We start from the raw sequence: 26,734 nt of genomic DNA, 5'->3' as shown, positions 1-26,734 counted from the left end.
GTCTCTCTCTGTGTGTCTATCTCTCTCTGTGTGTCTCTCTCTCTCTGTCTCTCTCTCTCTGTCTCTCTCTGTGTGTCTCTCTCTCTGTGTGTGTCTCTCTCTGTGTGTCTCTCTCTCTGTGTCTCTCTCGCTCTGTGTCTCTCTCGCTCTGTGTCTCTCTCGCTCTGTGTCTCTCTCTCTCTGCGTCTCTCTCTGTGTGTCCCTCACTGTGTCTCTCTCGCTCTGTGTCTCTCTCTCTCTGCGTCTCTCTCTGTGTGTCCCTCACTGTGTGTCTCTCACTGTGTGTGTCTCGCTCTCCGTCTCTCGCTCTGTGTCTCTCTCTCTCTGCTCTCTCTCTGTGTGTCCCTCACTGTGTGTGTCTCTCACTGTGTCTCTCTCTCCGTCTCTCTCTTTGTTTCTCTGTGTCTCTCTCTCTCTGTATTTCTCTCTCTCTCTCTGTGTCTCTCTCTGTCTTTCTCTCTCTCTGTCCCTCTATGTGTGTCTCTCACTATGTATATGTCTCTCTCTCTCTGTGTGTCTCTCTCTCTCTGTGTGTCTCTCTCTCTGTGTGTCTCTCTCTCTGTGTCTCTCTCTCTGTGTGTCTCTTTGTGTGTCTCTCTCTCTCTGTCTGTCTCTCTTTGTCTCTCTGTCTCTGTGTCCCCCTCTCTGTGTCTCTCTCTCTGTGTCCCTCACTGTGTGTGTCTCTCACTTTCTCTCTCTCCTTCTCTCTTTTTTCTCTCTCTCTCTGTGTCTCTCTCTCACTCTCTGTGTCTCTCTCTCTGTGTTTCCCTGTGTGTCTCTCTGTCTCTCTCTCTCTTTGTGTCTCTCTATGTGTGCCTGTCTCTGTGCCTCTCTCTCTGTGCCTCTCTCTCTGTGTGTCTCTCTCTCTGTGTCTATCTGTCTCTCTCTCTGTGTCTCTCTCTGTGTGTCTCTCCTGTTGTGTCTCTCGCTCTCTCTCTCTCTGTGTGTGTCTCTGTGTCTCTCTCTCTCTGTCTCTCTCCCTCTCTATGTGTGTCTCTCTCTCTCTCTCTGTGTCTCTCTCTCTCTGTGTGTCTCTCTCTGTGTCTATCTCTCTCTCTGTGTCTCTCTGTGTGTCTCTCTCTGTCTCTCTCTGTGTGTGTCTCTCACTGTGTCTCTCTCTCTCTCTGTGTCTCTCTCGCTCTGTGTCTCTCTCTCTCTGCGTCTCTCTCTGTGTGTCCCTCACTGTGTGTGTCTCTCACTGTGTGTGTCTCTCTCTCCATCTCTCGCTCTGTGTCTCTCTCTCTCTGCTCTCTCTCTGTGTGTCCCTCACTGTGTGTGTCTCTCACTGTGTCTCTCTCTCCGTCTCTCTCTTTGTTTCTCTGTGTCTCTCTCTCTCTGTGTTTCCCTGTGTGTCTCTGTGTGTCTCTCTATGTCTCTCTCTCTCTGTGTCTCTCTCTGTGTGTCCCTCACTGTGTGTGTCTCTCACTGTGTCTCTCTCTGTCTCTCTCGTTGTCTCTCTCTCTGTGTCTCTCTGTGTCCCTCTCTCTCTGTGTGTTTCCCTGTGTTTCCCTGTGTGTCTCTGTTTGTCTCTCTCTGTGTGTCTCTCTCGCTGTGTCTCTCGCTGTGTCTCTCTTTCTGTGTCTTTATCTCTCTGTGTGTCTCTCTCTCTGTGTCTCTCTCTCTGTGTGTGTTTAACCCGGTTTGAACTGTAATAAAGAGGAGCCTTGTCATTCACTGTGGACCTTATGTGTTAATTGTAATATTGTCTGAAATCAAACCAGTCATGATGCACTTCCTCTTACCCATATAGAACATGTATGTTGTCGTGACGAAGGCCATGAAGTAGATCCCGCCAGCGAAGGACACCATGCCGATGATGATGAGGGTGACTTCACTCACCCACCTGGACATGACCATGACACCCAGGAAGCTTGTCAGGAACACCATGAACCCGGCGGCGTTACCGTAACCCACCTGTTGATGTGATTGGTTTAACCAGAGCCTTCTATTACAATAGTTCATTCTCACAAGTCACAACTCTGCAATATAGGGATCTGGTTTGGAAACGTGTTTTAATGAATGTTTTCAAATGTTACCCTCTGGGATCAAATGCACTGGCCTGGGCCCAGATATGTTGGTGCTATCATTCCAACTGCTTGTGAAACATGTTTGGCAGGGCCAGGAGTGGCACGATGACACAACAGAACAGTACCCAGGCTACAAATCCACACACATTTTTAACCCAAAATACAATGCATTTCAACTCACCTGGGTCGCGTTCCAGTTCAGGGGCTCCTTCATCTCAAAGGTCACCAGTATCTCCATCCCTCCTCCCACCGCCATGTCATATAGAATCCCACCCGCAAAAAGAAGCAGAATGTTCAGAATATTCCTGGAATATTGCACGTCGATGATCCCGCTGGTCTCGTTGCGCTCTTGTGCGCTTGGCAAGATACTTGGCATTAGAAATACAAACGTTGTGTAGATGAGGCACACAAAGTAGAGCAAGATGCTCAGGCTCACTAACACAGTCCCTTGTTTAAAGTCCACATTGCATAACTGGAAGAGGTGCCCAGACGCTAGACTACCGATGAGACCGGCTACTCCGTAGACCAGCTCGATGTGCATCATGTGGAGAGAGCGGTCCTTCTCGGTGGAGGTGAGCGACACCAGGGCCATGACTCCGGCCCAGTAGGAGCAGAACCCGCCGCTGAGTCCGTGGACCACGACCCCGCCGAACATAGCTTCTATCGGGAGCTCCATCACCAGGACCAGGAGTAGGACCCCTCTGGAGACCAGGTAACCCACCAGAGGGATCACTATGGGGATCTTCCGGTACCCCAGGTCCCCTACCTTGTGAATGAATGAATGAATAAATTAATTAATTAATGAAAGCATTTTATCATACATATTTAGAATACTTAGTTGCCTCAGCCATTTAAGTAGGTTACAACAATAGGCTATACTAAAAACTATCAAGGATTAAAAACACAAAGTCTACAGAGCAAAATCTCGGTGTTGAGGTAAAAAGTGTTATATCTGAGTGTTGATTCTAGTGGGGTTAACACCAGTGTTATATCTGTTGATTCTAGTGGGGTTAACACCAGTGTTATATCTGTTGATTCTAGTGGGGTTAACACCAGTGTTATATCTGTTGATTCTAGTGGGGTTAACACCAGTGTTATATCTGTTGATTCTAGTGGGGTTAACACCAGTGTTATATCTGTTGATTCTAGTGGGGTTAACACCAGTGTTATATCTGTTGATTCTAGTGGGGTTAACACCAGTGTTATATCTGTTGATTCTAGTGGGGTTAACACCAGTGTTATATCTGAGTGTTGATTCTAGTGGGGTTAACACCAGTGATATATCTGTTGATTCTAGTGGGGTTAACACCAGTGTTATATCTGTTGATTCTAATGGGGTTAACACCAGTGTTATATCTGTTGATTCTAATGGGGTTAACACCAGTGTTATATCTGTTGATTCTAGTGGGGTTAACACCAGTGTTATATCTGTTGATTCTAGTGGGGTTAACACCAGTGTTATATCTGTTGATTCTAGTGGGGTTAACACCAGTGTTATATCTGTTGATTCTAGTGGGGTTAACACCAGTGTTATATCTGAGTGTTGATTCTAGTGGGGTTAACACCAGTGATATATCTGTTGATTCTAGTGGGGTTAACACCAGTGTTATATCTGTTGATTCTAATGGGGTTAACACCAGTGTTATATCTGTTGATTCTAATGGGGTTAACACCAGTGTTATATCTGTTGATTCTAGTGGGGTTAACACCAGTGTTATATCTGTTGATTCTAGTGGGGTTAACACCAGTGTTATATCTGAGTGTTGATTCTAGTGGGGTTAACACCAGTGATATATCTGTTGATTCTAGTGGGGTTAACACCAGTGTTATATCTGTTGATTCTAGTGGGGTTAACACCAGTGTTATATCTGTTGATTCTAGTGGGGTTAACACCAGTGATATATCTGTTGATTCTAGTGGGGTTAACACCAGTGTTATATCTGTTGATTCTAGTGGTGTTAACACCAGTGTTATATCTGAGTGTTGATTCTAGTGGGGTTAACACCAGTGTTATATCTGTTGATTCTAGTGGGGTCAACACCAGTGTTAAATCTGTTGTTTCTAATGGGGTTAACACCAGTGATATATCTGTTGATTCTAGTGGGGTTAACACCAGTGATATATCTGTTGATTCTAGTGGGGTTAACACCAGTGTTATATCTGTTGATTCTAGTGGGGTTAACACCAGTCTTATATCTGTTGATTCTAGTGGGGTTAACACCAGTGATATATCTGAGTGTTGATTCTAGTGGGGTTAACACCAGTGTTATATCTGAGTGTTGATTCTAGTGGGGTTAACACCAGTGATATATCTGTTGATTCTAGTGGGGTTAACACCAGTGTTATATCTGTTGATTCTAGTGGGGTCAACACCAGTGTTATATATGTTGATTCTAGTGGGGTTAACACCAGTGTTAAATCTGTTGATTCTAGTGGGGTTAACACCAGTGTTAAATCTGTTGATTCTAGTGGGGTTAACACCAGTGTTATATCTGTTGATTCTAGTGGGGTTAACACCAGTGTTATATCTGTTGATTCTAGTGGGGTTAACACCAGTGTTATATCTGTTGATTCTAGTGGTGTTAACACCAGTGTTATATCTGTTGATTCTAGTGGTGTTAACACCAGTGTTATATCTGTTGATTCTAGTGGGGTTAACACCAGTGTTATATCTGTTGATTCTAGTGGGGTTAACACCAGTGTTATATCTGTTGATTCTAGTGGGGTTAACACCAGTGTTATATCTGTTGATTCTAGTGGGGTTAACACCAGTGTTATATCTGTTGATTCTAGTGGGGTTAACACCAGTGTTATATCTGTTGATTCTAGTGGGGTTAACACCAGTGTTATATCTGTTGATTCTAGTGGGGTTAACACCAGTGATATATCTGTTGATTCTAGTGGGGTTAACACCAGTGTTATATCTGTTGATTCTAGTGGGGTTAACACCAGTGTTATATCTGTTGATTCTAGTGGGGTTAACACCAGTGTTATATCTGTTGATTCTAGTGGGGTTAACACCAGTGTTATATCTGTTGATTCTAGTGGGGTTAACACCAGTGTTATATCTGTTGATTCTAGTGGGGTTAACACCAGTGATATATCTGTTGATTCTAGTGGGGTTAACACCAGTGTTATATCTGTTGATTCTAGTGGGGTTAACACCAGTGATATATCTGTTGATTCTAGTGGGGTTAACACCAGTGGGATTGAAATTGAAACCACCTGCAGTGAATAAATGAAGTGTTAACCAGGTGTTGTTAATTTCTGTGAATTCTTTGGGTGAAAAAGATATGGGAGGGGTTATCATATTTTCCAGCATTATTTGTTGCAGGTTGCTTTTTTAGAATAGTTTGTTTTAATATCTATGTTTCTGCCCATTGATTAGATTAATTGATATTATACTACACAAAGATAAATAACATATATTTTTCTAAACTAATCCAATCTGTAAGTGGTTGGACTTATTTCACCCGTTATTGAGATGGTTGTTCCAGGTGAGATGGTTTAGGTAGTCTCATTTATCAATCTTCCCTACCTTGGCAATCAATCTAACTGCAGTTACATGTGAATAAAAGTTCAAATTGTTTGCTATCTTAACTCTGGCTGGATTCCAATAGGAATTATATAACACTTTGCAAGCCAGCATAATGTGACTTGCTGATGTGGCCTGCAAACCCGGTGTTTCAGAGCCCTGTATTAGTGCAAAACTAGGCTGTCGAAGTATGGTATTGAAATTGAGCAAACAGTGTAGAATTTTAGCAACCAGGAAATGAGCGATTTTCACTAGATAACACAGCCACAAAGTCAGCACGGCTTTCCCAGTTTGACACCAGACGCGGCTCGGACAGGAGAAACCAATAGGCCAATATCACAGCCAATCACAACACTGGCGGGTAAGTTAATACTGTCAAACACTATCATTCCACTGTTAGCTCCAGATATATTATGGACATCTTCTGACATTACAATGGAAAAATGAAAAAACAATCCTGTGTAGCACCTTTTAAATCGGAATTTGCAACACCCATGGTGTTAGGACCCCAACACTCTTGGCTTGTTAGTTTAACACTATTTGAGTTAACATATAATCCCCACAATGTAAAATGTGTCACATTTTACATTATGGGTGTTAAAATTCCAAACGCAATATTGCTGTTCACTGACTTACCTTGGCTAAGATAATGGCGGGTAGGATCGGAACGAACTTGGAAAGCATATTATATGTCATGTAAAAGTTGGACATAGCTTTCTGCCGGCCGTCCTCCGTGGGGGTGGGATGAAGCGCATCCGTCGCGTTGGCGCATTGCTCTTTTACCACCATCTGCAAGCCGGTGTCGAAAAACGCGCTGGCCATTTGGGCACAGAGGACAACTGGCTCGATGCGTTTACGCAGTGTCCCCAGTGGCAACATGATTAGACCCGATAAAAATCGACGGGGTGGTGAAACAGCAAGCACCAGACTCAGTGTAATTCTCTGACGCCGGCGCCTAACTTCACCAAGCACAGCCACCTGTCCAAGCCTGAGTGTCTGAGATTTGCTCTTTGCTAATTAGGACACCCCACCCATTCACCTCCTAGTTCCGTGTTTCAAACAGAGCCATGAGCTCACAGATCGGGTAGGCTATATACATGATGACAAAAGACTGGGACGACAGTTTAGGGAAATTAGCTCGGAGACAATATTTACTCTGCACGAGTAACATTTATTTACACGTTAATTAAAAAATCTCTCTGGTTCAATGGTTTCTCTTTACAACTATTTCGATGTCAAAACACCAATTTAGGTCTATATTCAATCTTTATCACTGAAGGGTTACAGATTGCGCGCTAGAAATGTAAAGGTCATTTCCGATTGAGCCGACATGTGCAGCGTTTACCGTGAATGCGGTCTCCACAAAGGGTGGGGAGGGACGGCGTGAAGTCTGTTCCCTCCGCCACCGCAGGAACATTGCCTTTATCAATTGTGCTATAAAGCTGATAATAGGCTATTGTGTTATCCAGGGGCGATTTTAGCATGTCAATCTTGGTGGGGCAAACTCCCCCCAAAATGTTTAGATGCATGCCAGCAAAGCCACAACACAACACCAAACAGTACATTAATTGCACTATAACGGTGACAAACTGTGCCCACAAACTGTTAGGGCCTCCATAAAGCTGTCTCAACAGCAGAGTCCCAACAGCAGAGTCCCAACACCTTACCACCGCTACACCTGGCTATCAGCGGAGCCTTGTCTGGCAGCGAAACAGTTCATTCAGCCTCATTTACTGCCTTTAAAAAAAACATAGCTGATATGGCTGACTTGCTTAAACAAATGTGGTTTCTACTGACAATTGAGATGTACAAACTATGGCATAAGGGAATGATGAGCGGATAAGAGGCAATTGTATTTCAGTTTGGGGCTGCTTGTTAATTGTTTTGAAAAAGTAAATTCTGTTTGGACAAATGTGCTCAAGCCATCGAGAAAAACTGTAGTCAAACATCCACGTTAATGAATAGGCTACGATCTCCACGTGAATGAATAAGCTACAATCTCCACATTAATGAATAGGCTACAATCTCCACATTAATGAATAGGCTACGATCTCCAGGTGAATGAATAGGCTACGATCTCCACATTAATGAATAGGCTACAATCTCCACGTGAATGAATAAGCTACAATCTCCACATTAATGAATAGGCTACAATCTCCACATTAATGAATAGGCTACGATCTCCACATTAATGAATAGGCTACGATCTCCACATTAATGAATAGGCTACAATCTCCACATTAATGAATAGGCTACGATCTCCACATTAATGAATAGGCTACAATCTCCACATTAATGAATAGGCTACGATCTCCACATTAATGAATAGGCTACAATCTCCACATTAATGAATAGGCTACAATCTCCACATTAATGAATAGGCTACGATCTCCACATTAATGAATAGGCTACGATCTCCACATTAATGAATAGGCTACAATCTCCACATTAATGAATAGGCTACAATCTCCACATTAATGAATGGGCTACAATCATTGACTTCTATTTAAAACTATTTTGATGTCCAAAGTTCAATGTTCATTGTTTTTTTGTTTGTTTTTACTGATGAAGTTTATTGTGATGAATAGGCTAATATGTACCATTAGTACTATACATTAGTACCATACCATTAGTACTATACCATTAGTACTATACATTAGTACTATACATTAGTACTATACCATTAGTACTATACATTAGTACTATAATTAGTAACATTAGTACTATACATTAGTACTATACCATTAGTACTATACCATTAGTACTATACCATTAGTACTATACCTTTAGTACTATACATTAGTACTATAATTAGTTACATTAGTACTATACATTAGTACTATACCATTAGTTACATTAGTACTATACATTAGTTACATTAGTACTATACATTAGTACTATACCATCAGTTACATTAGTACTATACATTAGTTACATTAGTACTATACATTAGTACTATACATTAGTACTATACCATTAGTTACATTAGTACTATACATTAGTACTGTACCATTAGTACTATACATTAGTACTATACATTAGTACTATACCATTAGTTACATTAGTACTATACATTAGTACTATACATTAGTTACATTAGTACTATACATTAGTACTATACCATTAGTTACATTAGTACTATACATTAGTTACATTAGTACTATACATTAGTACTATACATTAGTACTATACCATTAGTTACATTAGTACTATACATTAGTTACATTAGTACTATACATTAGTACTATACATTAGTACTATACCATTAGTTACATTAGTACTATACATTAGTACTGTACCATTAGTACTATACATTCGTACTATACCATTAGTTACATTAGTACTATACATTAGTTACATTAGTACTATACATTAGTACTATACATTAGTACTATACCATTAGTTACATTAGTACTATACATTAGTTACATTAGTACTATACATTAGTACTATACATTCGTACTATACCATTAGTACTATACATTAGTACTATACATTAGTACTATACCATTAGTACTATACCATTAGTACTATACCTTTAGTACTATACATTATTACTATAATTAGTTACATTAGTACTATACATTAGTACTATACCATTAGTTACATTAGTACTATACATTAGTTACATTAGTACTATACATTAGTACTATAATTAGTTACATTAGTACTATACATTAGTACTATACATTAGTTACATTAGTACTATACATTAGTTACATTAGTACCATACATTAGTACTATACATTCGTACTATACCATTAGTTACATTAGTACTATACATTAGTACTATACCATTAGTACTATACCATTAGTACTATACCTTTAGTACTATACATTAGTACTATAATTAGTTACATTAGTACTATACATTAGTACTATACCATTAGTTACATTAGTACTATACATTAGTTACATTAGTACTATACATTAGTACTATACATTAGTTACATTAGTACTATACATTAGTACTATACATTAGTTACATTAGTACTATACATTAGTACTATACCATTAGTTACATTAGTACTATACATTAGTTACATTAGTACTATACCTTAGTTACATTAGTACTATACCTTAGTACTATACATTAGTACTATACCTTAGTTACATTAGTACTATACCTTAGTACTATACATTAGTACTATACCATTAGTTACATTAGTACTATACATTAGTACTGTACCATTAGTACTATACATTAGTACTCTACATTAGTACTATACCATTAGTTACATTAGTACTGTACTATTAGTACTATACCATTAGATACATTCGTACTATACATTAGTTACATTAGTACTATACATTAGTACTATACATTAGTTACATTAGTACTATACATTAGTACTATACATTAGTACTGTACCATTAGTACTATACCATTAGTACTATACCATTAGTTACATTAGTACTATACATTAGTACTATACATTAGTACTGTACCATTAGTACTATACCATTAGTACTATACCATGAGTACTATACCATTAGTTACATTAGTACTATACATTAGTACTATACATTAGTACTGTACTATTAGTTACATTAGTACTATACATTAGTACTATACATTAGTACTATCTCCAGAGTGGCGCAGAGGTCTAAGGCACTGCATCACAGTGCTAGCTGTGCCACTAGAGATCCTGGTTCGAATCAAGGCTCTGTCGTAGCCGGCCGCGACCGGGAGACCCATGGTGCGGCGCACAATTGGCTCAGCGTCGTCCAGGGTAGGGGAGGGAATGGCCGGCAGGGATGTAGCTCAGTTGGTAGAGCATGGTGTTTGCAACGCCAGGGTTGTGGGTTCGATTCCCATGGGGGGCCAGAATAAAATAAATAAATAATGTATGCACTCACTAACTGTAAGTCGCTCTGGATAAGAGCGTCTGCTAAATGAATTAAATTGAATGTAAAAATTGAAATTACTATACCATTAGTACTGTACCATAAGTACTATACATTAGTTACATTAGTACTATACCATTAGTACTATACCATTAGTACTGTACATTAGTACTGTACATTAGTACTATACCATTAGTCTACATTATTAATATTATGTACAACCTTTGAAGCTGCATAATAACTGTTATTACAGATTAGATGAATCAGGGAGAGATGAATCAGGGAGAGATGAATCAGGGAGAGATGAATCAGGGAGAGATGAATCAGGGAGAGATGAATCAGGGAGAGAAGAATCAGGGGGAGATGAATCAGGGAGAGATGAATCAGGGGGAGATGAATCAGGGAGAGATGAATCAGAGAGAGATGAATCAGGGAGAGAGATGAATCAGGGAGAGAGATTAATCAGGGAGAGATGAATCAGGGGGAGATGAATCAGGGGGAGATGAATCAGGGGGAGATGAATCACGGGGAGATGAATCAGAGAGAGATGAATCATGGAGAGAGATGAATCAGGGAGAGAGATGAATCAGAGAGAGAGGAATCAGGGAGAGAGATCAAATCAGAGTGAGATGAATCAGGGAGAGAGATGAATCAGAGAGAGATGAATCAGGGAGAGAGATCAAATCAAATCAAATGCTATTGGCCACATGCGCCGAATACAACAGGTGCAGACATTACAGTGAAATGCTTACTTACAAACAGTGCATTTATTTTTAACAAAAAAGTAAAAATAAAACAACAACAAAAAAAGTGTTGAGAAAAAAAGAGCAGAAGTAAAATAAAATAACAGTAGGGAGGCTATATATACAGGGGGGTACCGGTGCAGAGTCAATGTACGGGGGCACCAGCTAGTTGAGGAAGTTCAGGTAATATGTACGTGGGTAGAGTTAAAGTGACTATGCATAAATAATTAACAGAGTAGCGGCAGCGTAAAAAGATGGGGTGGGGGGGCAGTGCAAATAGTCCGGGTAGCCATGATTAGCTGTTCAGGAGTCTTATGGCTTGGGGGTAGAAGCTGTTGAGAAGTCTTTTGGACCTAGACTTGGTACTCCGGTACCGCTTGCCGTGCGGTAGCAGAGAGAACAGTATATGACTAGGGTGGCTGGAGTCTTTGACAATTTTGAGGGCCTTCCTCTGACACCGCCTGGTATAGAGGTCCTGGATGGCAGGAAGCTTGGCCCCAGTGATGTACTGGGCCGTACACACTACCCTCTGAATGAATCAGGGAGAGAGATGAATCAGGGGGAGAGATGAATCAGGGGGAGAGATTAATCAGGGAGAGAGATGAATCAGGGAGAGAGAGAGGTGAATCAGGGAGAGAGAGAGGTGAATCAGGGAGAGAGAGAGGTGAATTAGTGTGTGTGTTTGAGAGAGAGAGAGGTGAATCAGTGTGTGTGTTTGATGGAGAGAGAGAGGTGAATCAGTGTGTGTGTTTGAGGGAGGGAGAGAGATGAATCAGTGTGTGTGTTTGAGGGAGAGAGAGAGGTGAATCAGTGTGGAGAGAAGCAGTCATCTTCAGCCACTATTTATTGTTCAACTATTTATTGTTGAGCTCAGCAGGTTTTGTCAGTTGGTTTTGTTTGGCTAATAGCCTACACAAATGGGCTGAAATATTCAAGGTAAATTAAATAAATTAAATCCAACTTGAGAGACTCCCTATGGTGTCCTGAAGTCCTCATTTTTGTGTGCAAATGTTTTCACCACTAGCTGTAGGTCCAGTTTGAGTATTGCCGACCCAGTCTTTCCTGAGACATTGTGCATTATATGTCCCTTGCGCTGCACACAATTTAAATTGAGTCTGGGTCGGCAATGATGCATGCCAAGATGTACCAGAGATAAGACTGTTGATATTTCACCACACAACTCAAATGCCGGTTCACCAGTATGAACAAAATCACAAACCGCTTTTTTTGTTCAAGCCCTCAAGAACTGTTGTCTGCTAAAGATGGTAATCTGTTTGCATCTGCCAATTTATTGGCTGTCCAGTATCCAGACGACTTGTCCCCAGAGCTTCCTATACAGATCATCTCTTTCCATAACGTGTCGAGGCCGGCAATAAAGGAGAATGAGAGGCTCAATTAAAGACGTTCCAGAACCATAGCCGCAGGAATTAGGGGTGCTTAGAGTGCTGCATCACCCCCTGATAAACCATAGCCACAGGAAGTAGGGGTGCTTAGGGACCCCTGATAAACCATAGCCACAGGAAGTAGGGGTGCTTAGGGACCCCTGATAAACCATAGCCGCAGGAAGTAGGGGTGCTTAGAGTGCTGCATCACCCCCTGATAAACCATAGCCACAGGAAGTAGGGGTGCTTAGGGACCCCTGATAAACCATAGCCACAGGAAGTAGGGGTGCTTAGAGTGCTACATCACCCCCTGATAAACCATATCCACAGGAAGTAGGGGTGCTTAGGGACCCCTGATAAACCATAGCCACAGGAAGTAGGGGTGCTTAGAGTGCTACATCACCCCCTGATAAACCATAGCCACAGGAAGTAGGGGTGCTTAGGGACCCCTGATAAACCATAGCCACAGGAAGTAGGGGTGCTTAGAGTGCTACATCACCCCCTGATAAACCATAGCCACAGGAAGTAGGGGTGCTTAGAGTGCTGCATCACCCCCTGATAACCCCCACCCCCAAATCACTGAGCTAGGCCTTTATTACTCCTGTAAAATACTCGTCAGCACATTCCTGAAGCCCAAGAAACAAACCCTTAGCTTCCTAGTACATATGTCATTTAAAAAGGTTTATCGATGACTTTTTGGAGGGTTAATGTCAAAATGATTTATTACATTAAAATAAAATAAACCGATGACAGGGGCATGGCCCCAAGAGCTCGTGTGCCCCCCCCACCTTGTGGTGGCTGTGGGGGTGTCCGGTACGCCAGTGATGTGTGTGTGTGTGTGTGTGTGTGTGTGCGAGAGGTGAATCAGTGTGAGTGTTAACAGTGACAATATTTTATTAGGTAATACCAGACTGTAAAATGACTCAAACAGGGAAACCAATCAAATAATAATAGATCAGTAGTCACAAAATTACAGATTTTCTTTTTAATGAGAAAATAATTATATAGGTGTAAAACCGTGACTGCAAGTAGCCTACTATATAAACCAATAGAAGCAGAATATGAACGTACAAGTGGTTAACATATTAACACAGGCAGGGCTTTATGATTGCTTCTTTACCACATCAGTGATTCCCCCTCCCAGTAGGGCCTGCTCCACCCTACTGAGCCTCTTAACCATGGGCTCTCCACTTCGGATGGTGGGATAGCGTGGAACCCCGTATTATCTCTCTCTCTCTCTCTCTCTCTCTCTCTCTCTCTCTCTCTCTCTCTCTCTCTCTCTCTCTCTCTCTCTCTCTCTCTCTCTCTCTCTCTCTCTCTCTCTCTCTCTCTCTATATATATATATATATATATATATATATATATATATATATATATATATATATATATATATATATATACGGTAAGATAGCATAACAAAGCCTTTTGCAGTTATAATGATAAATAAAGCCATCATATCCAACACTCCGATATAACACTGGTATTAACCCCACTAGAATCAACAGATTTAACACTGGTGTTAACCCCACTAGAATCAACACTCAGATTTAACACTCACAATCCTTTTCACCTCAACACCAAGATTTTAACACTTGCAAATTTGCTCTGCATAGTGTGTTTACATTATTACTGCATAGTGTGTTATTACTGCATAGTGTGTTATTACTGCATAGTGTGTTATTACTGCATAGTGTGTTATTACTGCATAGTGTGTTATTACTGTATAGTGTGTTATTACTGCATAGTGTGTTATTACTGCATAGTGTGTTATTACTGTATAGTGTGTTATTACTGCATAGTGTGTTATTACAACATAGTGTGTTATTACTGCATAGTGTGTTATTACTGTATAGTGTGTTATTACTGCATAGTGTGTTATTACAACATAGTGTGTTATTACTGCATAGTGTGTTATTACTGCATAGTGTGTTATTACTGCATAGTGTGTTATTACTGCATAGTGTGTTATTACAACATAGTGTGTTATTACAGCATAGTGTGTTATTACTGCATAGTGTGTTATTACTGCATAGTGTGTTATTACTGTATAGTGTGTTATTACTGCATAGTGTGTTATTACTGCATAGTGTGTTATTACTGCATAGTGTGTTATTACTGCATAGTGTGTTATTACTGCATAGTGTGTTATTACTGCATATTGTGTTATTACTGCATAGTGTGTTATTACTGCATAGTGTGTTATTACTGCATAGTGTGTTATTACTGCATAGTGTGTTATTACTGTATAGTGTGTTATTACTGCATAGTGTGTTATTACTGCATAGTGTGTTATTACTGCATAGTGTGTTATTACTGCATAGTGTGTTATTACTGCATAGTGTGTTATTACAGCATAGTGTGTTATTACAGCATAGTGTGTTATTACTGTATAGTGTGTTATTACTGTATAGTGTGTTATTACAGCATAGTGTGTTATTACTGTATAGTGTGTTATTACTGTATAGTGTGTTATTACTGCATAGTGTGTTATTACTGCATAGTGTGTTATTACTGTATAGTGTGTTATTACTGTATAGTGTGTTATTACTGCATAGTGTGTTATTACTGCATAGTGTGTTATTACTGTATAGTGTGTTATTACTGCATAGTGTGTTATTACTGCATAGTGTGTTATTACTGCATAGTGTGTTATTACTGCATAGTGTGTTATTACTGCATAGTGTGTTATTACTGCATAGTGTGTTATTACAGCATAGTGTGTTATTACTGTATAGTGTGTTATTACTGCATAGTGTGTTATTACTGCATAGTGTGTTATTACTGCATAGTGTGTTATTACTGCATAGTGTGTTATTACTGTATAGTGTGTTATTACTGCATAGTGTGTTATTACTGCATAGTGTGTTATTACAACATAGTGTGTTATTACTGTATAGTGTGTTATTACTGCATAGTGTGTTATTACTGCATAGTGTGTTATTACTGCATAGTGTGTTATTACTGCATAGTGTGTTATTACTGCATAGTGTGTTATTACTGCATAGTGTGTTATTACAACATAGTGTGTTATTACTGTATAGTGTGTTATTACTGCATAGTGTGTTTACATTATTACTGCATAGTGTGTTATTACTGCATATTGTGTTATTACTGCATAGTGTGTTATTACTGCATAGTGTGTTATTACTGCATAGTGTGTTATTACTGCATAGTGTGTTATTACTGCATAGTGTGTTATTACTGCATAGTGTGTTATTACTGCATAGTGTGTTATTACTGCATAGTGTGTTATTACTGCATAGTGTGTTATTACTGCATAGTGTGTTATTACTGTATAGTGTGTTATTACTGCATTGTGTGTTATTACAGCATAGTGTGTTATTACTGTATAGTGTGTTATTACTGTATAGTGTGTTATTACTGTATAGTGTGTTATTACTGCATAGTGTGTTATTACAGCATAGTGTGTTATTACTGCATAGTGTGTTATTACAACATAGTGTGTTATTACTGCATAGTGTGTTATTACTGCATAGTGTGTTATTACTGCATAGTGTGTTATTACTGCATAGTGTGTTATTACTGTATAGTGTGTTATTACTGCATAGTGTGTTATTACTGCATAGTGTGTTATTACTGCATAGTGTGTTATTACTGTATAGTGTGTTATTACTGTATAGTGTGTTATTACTGCATAGTGTGTTATTACTGTATAGTGTGTTATTACTGTATAGTGTGTTATTACTGTATAGTGTGTTATTACTGCATAGTGTGTTATTACAGCATAGTGTGTTATTACTGCATAGTGTGTTATTACAACATAGTGTGTTATTACTGTATAGTGTGTTATTACTGCATAGTGTGTTATTACTGCATAGTGTGTTATTACTGTATAGTGTGTTATTACTGCATAGTGTGTTATTACTGCATAGTGTGTTATTACTGTATAGTGTGTTATTACTGCATAGTGTGTTATTACTGCATAGTGTGTTATTACAGGGATGTAGCTCAGTTGGTAGAGCATGGCGTTTGCAACGCCAGGGTTGTGGGTTCGATTCCCAGGGGGGTCCAGTATGAAAAAATTAAATAAGAATAAGAATAATAATGTATGCACTCACTAACTGTAAGTCGCTCTGGATAAGAGCGTCTGCTAAATGACGTAAATGTAAATATAAATGTAATTACTGTGCTGCTACTTCCTCATTTGTACCTGACCCTGACCCTAACCCTAACCCTTGATTGGTTTTATATTCACTCATGGCAAACTGCATAATCCCACCAAATATACAGTATGATTCATTTACTAATTCAAGATATTACAATTTACAAGTTCCAAGACCAAATAGTATTTGAATAATAGGATTTGTGCTGTTTTTGTATCATATTCCCTAGAAGCGTTCTCATATTAAGAGACACCTGGACATTTTAAAGACATATGGCAATAGTAGACACAGGTTGGATTTGCAGTATACACCACCGGTCAAAAGTTTTAGAACACCTACACATTCAAGGAATTTTTTATTTAAAAAAAAAACTATTTTCTACATTGTAGAATAATAGTGAAGACATCAAAGCTATGAAATAACACATATGGAATCATGTAGTAACCAAAAAAGTGTTAAACAAATCAAAATATATTTTATATTTGAGTGTCTTCAAATAGCCACCTTTTGCCTTGATGACAGCTTTGCACACTCTTGGCATTCTCTCAACCAGCTTCATGAGGTAGTCACCTGGAATGCATTTCAATTAACAGGTGTGCCTTCTTAAATGTTAATTTGTGGAATTTCTTTCCTTCTTAATGCGTTTGAGCCAATCAGTTGTGTTGTGACAAGGTAGGGGGGGTATACAGAAGATAGCCCTATTTGGTAAAAGACCAGGTCCATATTATGGCAAGAACAGCTCAAATAAGCAAAGAGAAATGACAGTCCATCATTACTTTAAGACATGAAGGTCAGTCAATACGGAAAATGTCAAGAACTTTGAACGTTTCTTCAAGTGCAGTCGCAAAAACCACCAAGCGCTATGATGAAAACCACTGTGTCTTTGTGAGACGCGGTGTGGGTGAATGGATGATCTCCGCATGTGTATTTCCCACCGTAAAGCATGGAGGAGGAGGTGTTATGGTGTGGGGTGCTTTGCTGGTGACACTGTCTGTGATTTATTTAGAATTCAAGGCACACTTAACCAGCATGGCTACCACAGCATTCTGCAGCGATACACCATCCCATTTGGTTTGGGCTTAGTGGGACTATAATTCGTTTTTCAACAGGACAATGACCCAACACACCTCCAGGCTGTGTAAGGGCTATTTGACCAAGAAGGAGAGTGATGGAGTGCTGCATCAGATGACCTGGCTTCCACAATCACCCGACCTCAACCCAATTGAGATGGTTTGGGATGAGTTGGACCGCAGAGTGAAGGAAAAGCAGCCAACAATTGCTCAGCATATGTAGGAACTCCTTAAAGACTGTTGGGAAAGCATTCCAGGTGAAGCTGGTTGAGAGAATGCCACGAGTGTGCAAAGCTGTCATCAAGGCAAAGGGTTGCTACTTTGAAGAATCTCAAATATAAAATAAATGTTGATTTGTTTAACACTTTTTTGGTTACTACATGATACCATATGTTTTATTTTATAGTTTTGATGTCTTCACTATTATTCTACAAATGCACAAACACACACAAACAAACATAGCTTGTTTAGATGACCGTTCATGGCATTGAAATACAGGCCTCTGGAAAACTATTTTCCTTTAGTGTATTTTCCACAAATAAATCATCATCATAAAAAAGTATCCCATACACATTGAAGCAACCAGGCGATAAAACAAACTTCTACTTTTGTAAGTTAAAATTATTTTCAGATAGAAAAACCTTGTCTGCCTGGTCATCAAACTATCAACACTGTCTTTCAGTAATACCTTCTGCCTTTCATCAGCCAATCACTGATCAGCATGATTATGTACTGCACCATGTTCAACTTCCTAGTTCACAGGTCAAACTCAGTTCAACTTCCCTGACAATCTTAGGAAGTTCAGGTCAATCTCTTAATGCTCTCTCCCTCTCCACCTCTCTCTCCCCCCCCCCCCTCTCTCTCTCTCTCTCTCTCTCTCTCTCTCTCTCTCTCTCTCCCCCCTCTCTCTCTCTCTCTCTCCCCCTCTCTCTCTCTCTCTCTCTCCCCCGCTCTCTCTCTCTCTCTCTCTCCCCCTCTCTCTCTCTCTCTCTCTCCCCCGCTCTCTCTCTCTCTCTCTCTCTCTCCCCCGCTCTCTCTCTCTCTCAATCTCTCTCTCTCTCTCTCTCTCTCTCTCTCTCTCTCTCTCTCTCTCTCTCTCCCCCTCTCTCCTCTCTCTCCCTCTCACCTTTTCTCTCTCTCCTCCTCTCTCTCTCTCCCCCAAGGCAAACAGAATACTGTCTGTATGTCAACACAGCAACATTGTCACCAAGTTAACACTGTTGCCACACACACATTAGAATCAGAGAAACACACTCTCCTATGTGTCATCAGACTAAAGCAGTAATTACAGCTTCTTTAACTCATAAAACACAATAGTGATAGCCCATTAAAGACTTTTCGAAATATTGTGTGCATCACATAAAAAACAAAGATTTTCTAGAACACAATAACAAACACAAAAATAAATGTATTGATTGTGGATGCTTCCCAAATGGCACCCTATTCCCTATATAGTGCACAACTGTTGACCAGGGCCAGAGTAGGGATCTGGTCAAAAGTAGTGCACTATATTAAAATAATAATAATATGCCATTTAGCAGACGCTTTCATCCAAAGCGACGTACAGTCATGTGTGCATACATCTTTACGTATGGGTGGTCCCGGGGATCGAACCCACTACCCTGGCGTTACAAGCGCCATGCTCTACCAATCGAGCTACAGAGGACCACATAGGGAATAGGGTGCCATTTGGAAAGCAGGCTGTGTTTTGTCAGGGAGATGAACGGACTTGGAGCATGCCTAGAACGTTCTGTTGGCTTGGAGGGCACGGTACATGGCCTACCCCCTAAACAGATCCTGGGCTGGTAGAGTCCTCATTTAGGAGAACAACATGCTCCTTTGGCGTAGTAGTGTCTGTCGGTCGGTATGTTATCCGGTCCATTGTTTTATCATCTCTGGTGTTCCTGTTGTTCATTCAGTCCATTTAGAGAAATCAAATCAAATTTTATTGGTCACATACACGTCTTTAGCAGATGTTATTGCGGGTGTAGCGAAATGCTTTGCTTCTAGCTAATACTAATAGCCTACTTCAGTTAATACCTCAATTGTTCCCGTTGTTCATTCAGTCCATTTAGAGACGTTAATACTTCTATGTCTTGTTCTGAATTTGCTATGAAGGAACATAGGGCTTGGCTTATAACATAGAACTGGACATAGAACTGGACATTTAAAAAATACTTGAATGTGTAATGAAAAAGATGTCCCCCTTGAAAGACATGATGACTGGATCTTTAAAAAGTGTTATATTTTTATCATGCAAACTATCTCTTTGATGTCAATTGATTGTGGTGGTTTGAAAGTGTGTGGTCCTTGACCCAATCTAACTCCAATACATTGTTTTGTATCATAATGGTGTTACCTCCAAAAAAGCATTTAAAAAATATTAAATTACAAATAAAAGGTAACAACTCTCACCATTATTTCAAGAGTTAAACAATTTGCTGAGATATTATTGCAATATTTCCCTGACGCAAATGTAATAACATTTCTTCTAGAGAGATAATTTCATACATCAAATACACATCAATCCTATTTCATTATGTTAAACTTCAAGACTGCTTACATCAGAGAAGAGAGCAATTCAACAAGCAATGCCAATACAGGTACAAAAGAAATGATCAGAGGATAAAAAAAAGAAAATAAATATCTGACATTCAAGTACTACTACACACAGACAGTTTTGAAACCAGTAGAATTATTATTGTTTTGAACAGTATTAGTCTAGAAACAAATCCCTCCCGAAATGTATTGTATTGTGTTGCATCCATAGAATTAGAATTGTGCCATAATGGGTGCACTGGCGGCCATTTTGCGTGTCCCCATAGTAGTCCATTCTATTTCAATAGTTGCATTGTACAGTGCCTTCAGAAAGTATTCATACCCCTTTACTTTTTCCACATTTTGTTGTATCACAGCCTGAATTTTAAATGGATTAAATTGAGATTTTGTGTCACTGGCCCTATTTACTCAAGACATTTCATTTTTTATTTATATTTAAAAAAAAATCCACAAACAAAATTCCACTGACATTATAGGGTATTGTGTATACCCTATAATGTCAGTGGAATTTTGTTTGTGGATTTTTTTTTTTATATAAATAAAAAATGAAATGTCTTGAGTAAATATGTATTCAACCCCTTTGTTATGGCAACTACCCCATCTCTGTACCCTGCACATACAATTATCTGTAAGGTCCCTTAATCGAGTACTGAATTTCAAGCACAGATTCAACCACAAAGACCAGGGAGATTTTCCAATGCCTCACGAAGAACGGCACCAATTGGTAGATGTGTAAAAAAATAAAATAATTGACATTGAATATCCCTTTGAGCATGGTGAAGTTATTAATTAGGCTTTGGATGGTGTATCAATACACCCAGTCACTACAAAGATACAGGCATCCTTCCTAACTTAGTTGCCAGACAGGAAGGAAACCGCTCAGGGATTTCACCATGAGGCCAATGATGACTAAAACAGTTACAGAGTTGAATGGCTGTGATAGGAGAAAACTGAGGATGGATCAACAACATTGAAGTTACTCCACAATACTAACCTAAATGAGTGAAAAGAAGGAAGCCTGTACAGAATGAAAATATTCCAAAACATGCATCCTGTTTCCAACAAGGCACTTAAGTAATAATGCCAAAAATGTGGCAAAGATATTAACTTTTTGTCCTGAATACAAAGAGTTCTGTTTGGGGCAAATCTAACACAACACATCACTGAGTACCACTCTTCATATTTTCAAGCATGGTGGTGCCTGCATCATGTTATGGGTGTGCTTGTCATCGACATAGACTAGGGAGTTTTTTAGGATAAAAAGAAATGGAATACAGCTATAATCACAGGCAAAATCCTAGAGGAAAACCTGGTTCAGTCTGCTTTCCAACAGACACTGGGAGATGAATTCACCTTTCAGCAGGACAATATCCTAAAACACAAGGCCAAATATACACTGGAGTTGCTTACCAAGATGACATTGAATGTTCCTGAGTGGCCTAGTTACAGTTTTGACTTAAATTGGCAAGAAAATCTATGGCAAGACCTGAAAATGGTCTGTCTAGCAATGATCAACAATCAAATTCACAGAGCTTGAAGAACTTTAAAAAGAATAATGGGCAAATATTAGAGACTCACAGCTGTAATCAAATGTACTTCCACAAAGTATTGACTCAGGGGTGTGAATAATAAAAAAATAAAAAAAATAAAATGCTAACATTTCTAAAAACATGAATACTTTCTGAAAGCACTGTATGTACATATATATACACTACTGTTCAAAAGTTTGGGGTCACTTAGAAATGTCCTTGTTTTCGAAAGAAAAGCAATTTTTCTGTCCATTAAAATAACATCAAATTGATCAGAAATACAGTGTAGACATTGTTAATGTTGTAAATGGCTATTGTAGCTGGAAACGGCTGATTTTTAATGGAATATCTACATAGGCGTACAGAAGCCCATTATCAGCAACCATCAGTCCTGTGTTCCAATGGCACGTTGTGTTTGCTAATCCAAGTTTGTCATTTGAAAAGGCTAATTGATCATTAGAAAACCCTTTTGCAATTATGTAAGCACAGCTGAAAACTGTTGTGCTGATTAAAGAAGCAATAAAACTGGCCTTCTTGAGACTAGTTGAGTATCTGGAGCATCAGCAATTGTGGGTTCGATTACAGGCTCAAAATGGCCAGAAACAAATAACTTTCTTCTGAAACGCGTCAGCCTATTCTTGTTCTGAGAAATGAAGGCTATTCCGTACGAGAAATTGCCAAGAAACTGAAGATCTCGTACAACACTGTGTACTACTCCCTTCACAGAACAGAGCAAACTGGCTCTAACCAGAATAGAAAGAGGAGTGGGAGGCCCCGGTGCACAACTGAGCAAGAGGACAAATACATTAGAGTGTCTAGTTTGAAAAACAGACGCCTCACAGGTCCTCAACTGGCAGCTTCATTAAATAGTACCCGCAAAACACCTGTCTCAACGTCAACAGTGAAGAGGCGACTCCGGGATGCTGACCTTCTAGGCAGAGTTGCAAAGAAAAAGCCATATCTCAGACTGGCCAATAAAAAGAAAAGATTAAGATGGGCAGTCTGAGATATGGCTTTTTCTTTGCAACTCTGCCTAGAAGGTCAGCATCCCGGAGTCGCCTCTTCACTGTTGACGTTGAGACTGGTGTTTTGCGGGTACTATTTAATGAAGCTGCCAGTTTTTCAACAGGATAATGACCCAACACACCTCCAGGCTGTGTAAGGGCTATTTGACCAAGAAGGAGAGTGATGGAGTGCTGCATCAGATGACCTGGCCTCCACAATCCCCCGACCTCAACCAAATTGAGATGGTTTGGGATGAGTCGGACCGCAGAGTGAAGGAAAAGCAGCCAACAAGTGCTCAGCATATGTGGGAACTCCTTCAAGACTGTTGGAAAAGCATTCCAGGTGAAGCTGGTTGAGAGAATGCCAAGAGTGTGCAAAGCTGTCATCAAGGCAAAGGGTGGCTATTTGAAGAATCTCAAATATATTTTGATTTGATTAACACTTTTTTGGTTACTACATGATTCCATATGTGTTATTACATAGTTTTGATGTCTTCACTATTATTCTAGAATTTAGAAAATAGTAAAAAATAAAGAAAAACCCTTGAATGAGTAGGTGTTCTAGAACTTTTGACCAGTAGTGTATATATATATATAATAGGTCTCTGTATGTACTTTGGGCCCTCCACACCACTTGTGTTGCATAACACTTTTGAAATGGCACCCTATTCCCTATATAGTGCACTACTTTTGACCAGCGCCCATAGGCACTATGTACGGAATAGGGTGCCATTGTTTTTTTGAAATGACAACAATACTTGTCAATAGGCACATCTATGACTGCAAACCATTTACTTATCAACTCCCTGCTAATCACATCCATCTAAACCCCTGAACTCTTCATTATTGATCAAAGTGATCAATTAATGAATTATTGACCTGCAGATGGTTTTCTCCACTTGTCTCTTTCCTTTCTTCGGAGTGACCAATGCTTTCAATCCAAATATGTTCTTCAATTTAGATGAACTAATTTAGTTCATTTAGTTAGATGAACTCATATATGCTCTTTAGATGTACTCCAATACAGTGCATTTGGAAAGTATTCAGACACCTTGACTTTTTCCACATTTTGTTACATTACAGCCTTATTCTAAAATTGATAAAATAAAATAAAATGCTCATCAATCTACACACAATACCCCAAAAACAGGTTTTTAGAAATGTTTGCAAATGTATTAAAAATAAAAAACTGAAATACCTTATTTACATAAGTATTCAGACCCTTTGCTTTGAGTCTCGAAATTGAGCTCAGGTGCATCCTGTTTCCATTGATCATCCTTGAGATGTTTCTACAACTTGGAGTCTACCTGTGGTAAATTCAATTGATTGGAAATTATTTGGAAAGGCACACACCTGTCTATATTAGGTCCCACAGTTGACAGTGCACGTCAGAGCAAAAACCAAGCCATGAGGTCGAACAAATTGTCCGTAGAGCTCAGAGACAGGATTGTGTCGATGCACAGATCTGGGGAAGGGTACCAAAACATGTCTGCAGCATTGAAGGTCCCCAAGAACACAGTGGCCTCCATCATTCTTAAATGGAAGAAGTTTGGAACCACCAAGACTCTTCCTAGAGCTGGCCGCCCGGCCAAACTGAGCAATCGGGGGAGAAGGACCTTGGTCAGGGAGGTGACCAAGAACCCGATGGACACTTTGACAGAGCTCCAGAGTTCCTCTATGGAGATGGGAGAAACTTCCAGAAGGACAACCATCTCTGCAGCACTCCACCAATCAGGCCTTTATGGTAGAATGGCCAGACGGAAGCCACTCCTCAGTAAAAGGCACATGACAGCCCGCTTGGAGTTTGACAAAAGGCAATAAAGGACTCTCAGAGCATGAGAAACAAGATTCTCTGGTCTGATGAAACCAAGATTGAACTCTTTGTCCTGAATGGCATGCATCACGTCTGGAGGAAACCTGGCACCATCCCTACGGTGAAGCATGGTGGTGGCAGCATCATGCTGTGGGGATGTTTTTCAGCGGCAGGGACTGGGAGACTAGTCAGGATCGAGGCAAAGATGAATGGAGCAAAGTACAGAGATATCCTTGATGAAAACCTGCTCCAGAGCGCTCAAGACCTCAGACTATGGTGACGGTTCACCTTCCAACAGGACAACGACTCTAAGCACACAGCCAAGACAACGCAGGAGTGGCTTCGGGACAAGTCTCTGAATGTCCTTGAGTGGCCCAGCCAGAGCCCGGACTTGAACCCGATCGAACATCTCTGGAGAGACCTGAAAATAGCTGTGTAGCGACGCTCCCTATCCAACCTGACAGAGCTTGAGAGGATCTGCAGAGAAGAATGGGAGAAACTCCCCAAATACAGGTGTGCCAAGCTTGTAGCGTCATACCCCAAAAGACTCAAGGCTGTAATCGATGCAAAAGGTGCTTCAACAAAGTACTGAGTAAAGGGTCTGAATACTTATGTAAATGTGATATTTCTGTTTTCTATTTTCAATACATTTGCTAAAATTTCAAAAAATCAGTTTTTGCTTTGTCATTATTGATTATTGTGTGGAGATTCATGAGGAGAAAAAAACTATTTAATCCATTTAAAAATAACGCAACAAAATGTGGAAAAAGTCAAGGGGTCTAAATACGTTCTGAATTCACTGTACGCTCTTTAGATGAACTCATATGAATGGTTCAAGGCTACAGTACATGTACATCATCAAATGTCAGGAAGAGGAAAGGACTTCCATTGCTATAGCTTTATAAATATGAACTCATTTAAATCACTGAAGAAGAAGAGTGATTTTCTATATTTATCTATACACCACTGTCGTAGCTTTTAGAGAAATACTGGTAATATATGAGGTTAAATATCGACATGCCGTCGCCAACAAGGATCAAGTCCCAGTAACATTGTTTTCTGTTGGAAGTACTGTCATCTGGAGAAAGGCCAACCCTTCATCAGAAAATGGCACCCTATTCCCTATATAGTTCACTACCATCGAGCTCAGTTTAAAACTAGTGCATAAGGAATAGGGTGCCATTTGGAAGTCAGTCTGGCATTCCCCCTGACACCACTCTTAGATCATATTTCAGGATCCCTTGGCAGGCGCATGTCTCTGTGTCAAATCAATCCTCCAAAAATATCCACTTTCAATACACAAGATTCTCACCATCGTCGTCATCATCTGCGTAGTTCAGCAGCACCTTTATCAGGAAAAGTCAAAACATTCCAAAATGGAACCACGGGTCTCTCTGTTTTCTGTGTTGGCAGGGCTGGCTGATGCTCCTGGTTGGTCCATCCAGTAGGTCATGTGACAGGGCAGCCTACTACTCCTCTTCCTCCTCTTCTTCTCCGTCCTCGTTAGTGTAAAGCCCCGCCTCCCACCTCAACGCCATGTTGCTTTTCCTGCGGGTGACGCGGGTGGCCTCCAGCACCTGGTAACCCAGACAAAGAACAACAAGTCAGGGAGTAGAAACAGGGCGTTAGGGCACTAGGCAGTACTAACTTCCCTTGAAGGTATAAATAAAGAGTCTCTGGTATAATAGGATATTTTTTGTAGTCTTACACGTCTTTTGTAATGATCGCCTAAAAGCGATTCCATGGCCGAAAATATTTTGGGTACCTCAGATTCAGTGGTGGTAGGTGCCGTTTTAAGATGAGGGAGGATTTTTTATTTTTATGAACATGGCCTTATTTCTAACAGCATATCGGATGACTGTCATTCATATTCCATCCACCCAGTTCAATGTAACACCGATAGGTTTAGGCTACTACATGATACTCTAATGTTCCCTGTACCCATCACGAGGTTGCTACAACCTAGCCTATGAATGAAAGTTTACAACGTAGGTGCACACAGGTCGAGAGAATTTTGAGTAATCAAGGTGACAGACATCGACAAATGTAGTAGCTACTACTACTACTACTACTACTACTACTACTACTACTACTACTAC

The 26,734-nt window shown here is 39.9% G+C and overlaps 1 protein-coding gene across 1 annotated transcript; it reads right to left on the bottom strand.

Annotated features, from left to right (window-relative positions):
* Window positions 1–1,742: 1,742 nt before the first annotated feature.
* On the bottom strand, window positions 1,743–6,441 carry LOC311117245 (solute carrier family 46 member 2-like; the record flags this gene model as incomplete). The annotated part of the gene is made up of 3 exons (XM_084192217.1): window positions 1,743–1,914; window positions 2,209–2,793; window positions 6,199–6,441. Coding segments are annotated over 3 exons (1,000 nt in total), but the record flags the coding sequence as incomplete, so codon positions are not given.
* Between the last annotated feature and the right edge of the window lie 20,293 nt (window positions 6,442–26,734).

Source organism: Coregonus lavaretus, assembly GCF_964263955.1.
Source record: "Coregonus lavaretus genome assembly, contig: HAP1_SCAFFOLD_6558, whole genome shotgun sequence".
In the NCBI taxonomy this organism is placed as follows: Eukaryota; Metazoa; Chordata; class Actinopteri; order Salmoniformes; family Salmonidae; genus Coregonus; species Coregonus lavaretus.
The sequence above is the reverse complement of the archived record's forward strand: the minus strand, read 5'-3'. Positions and strand labels throughout refer to the sequence as shown.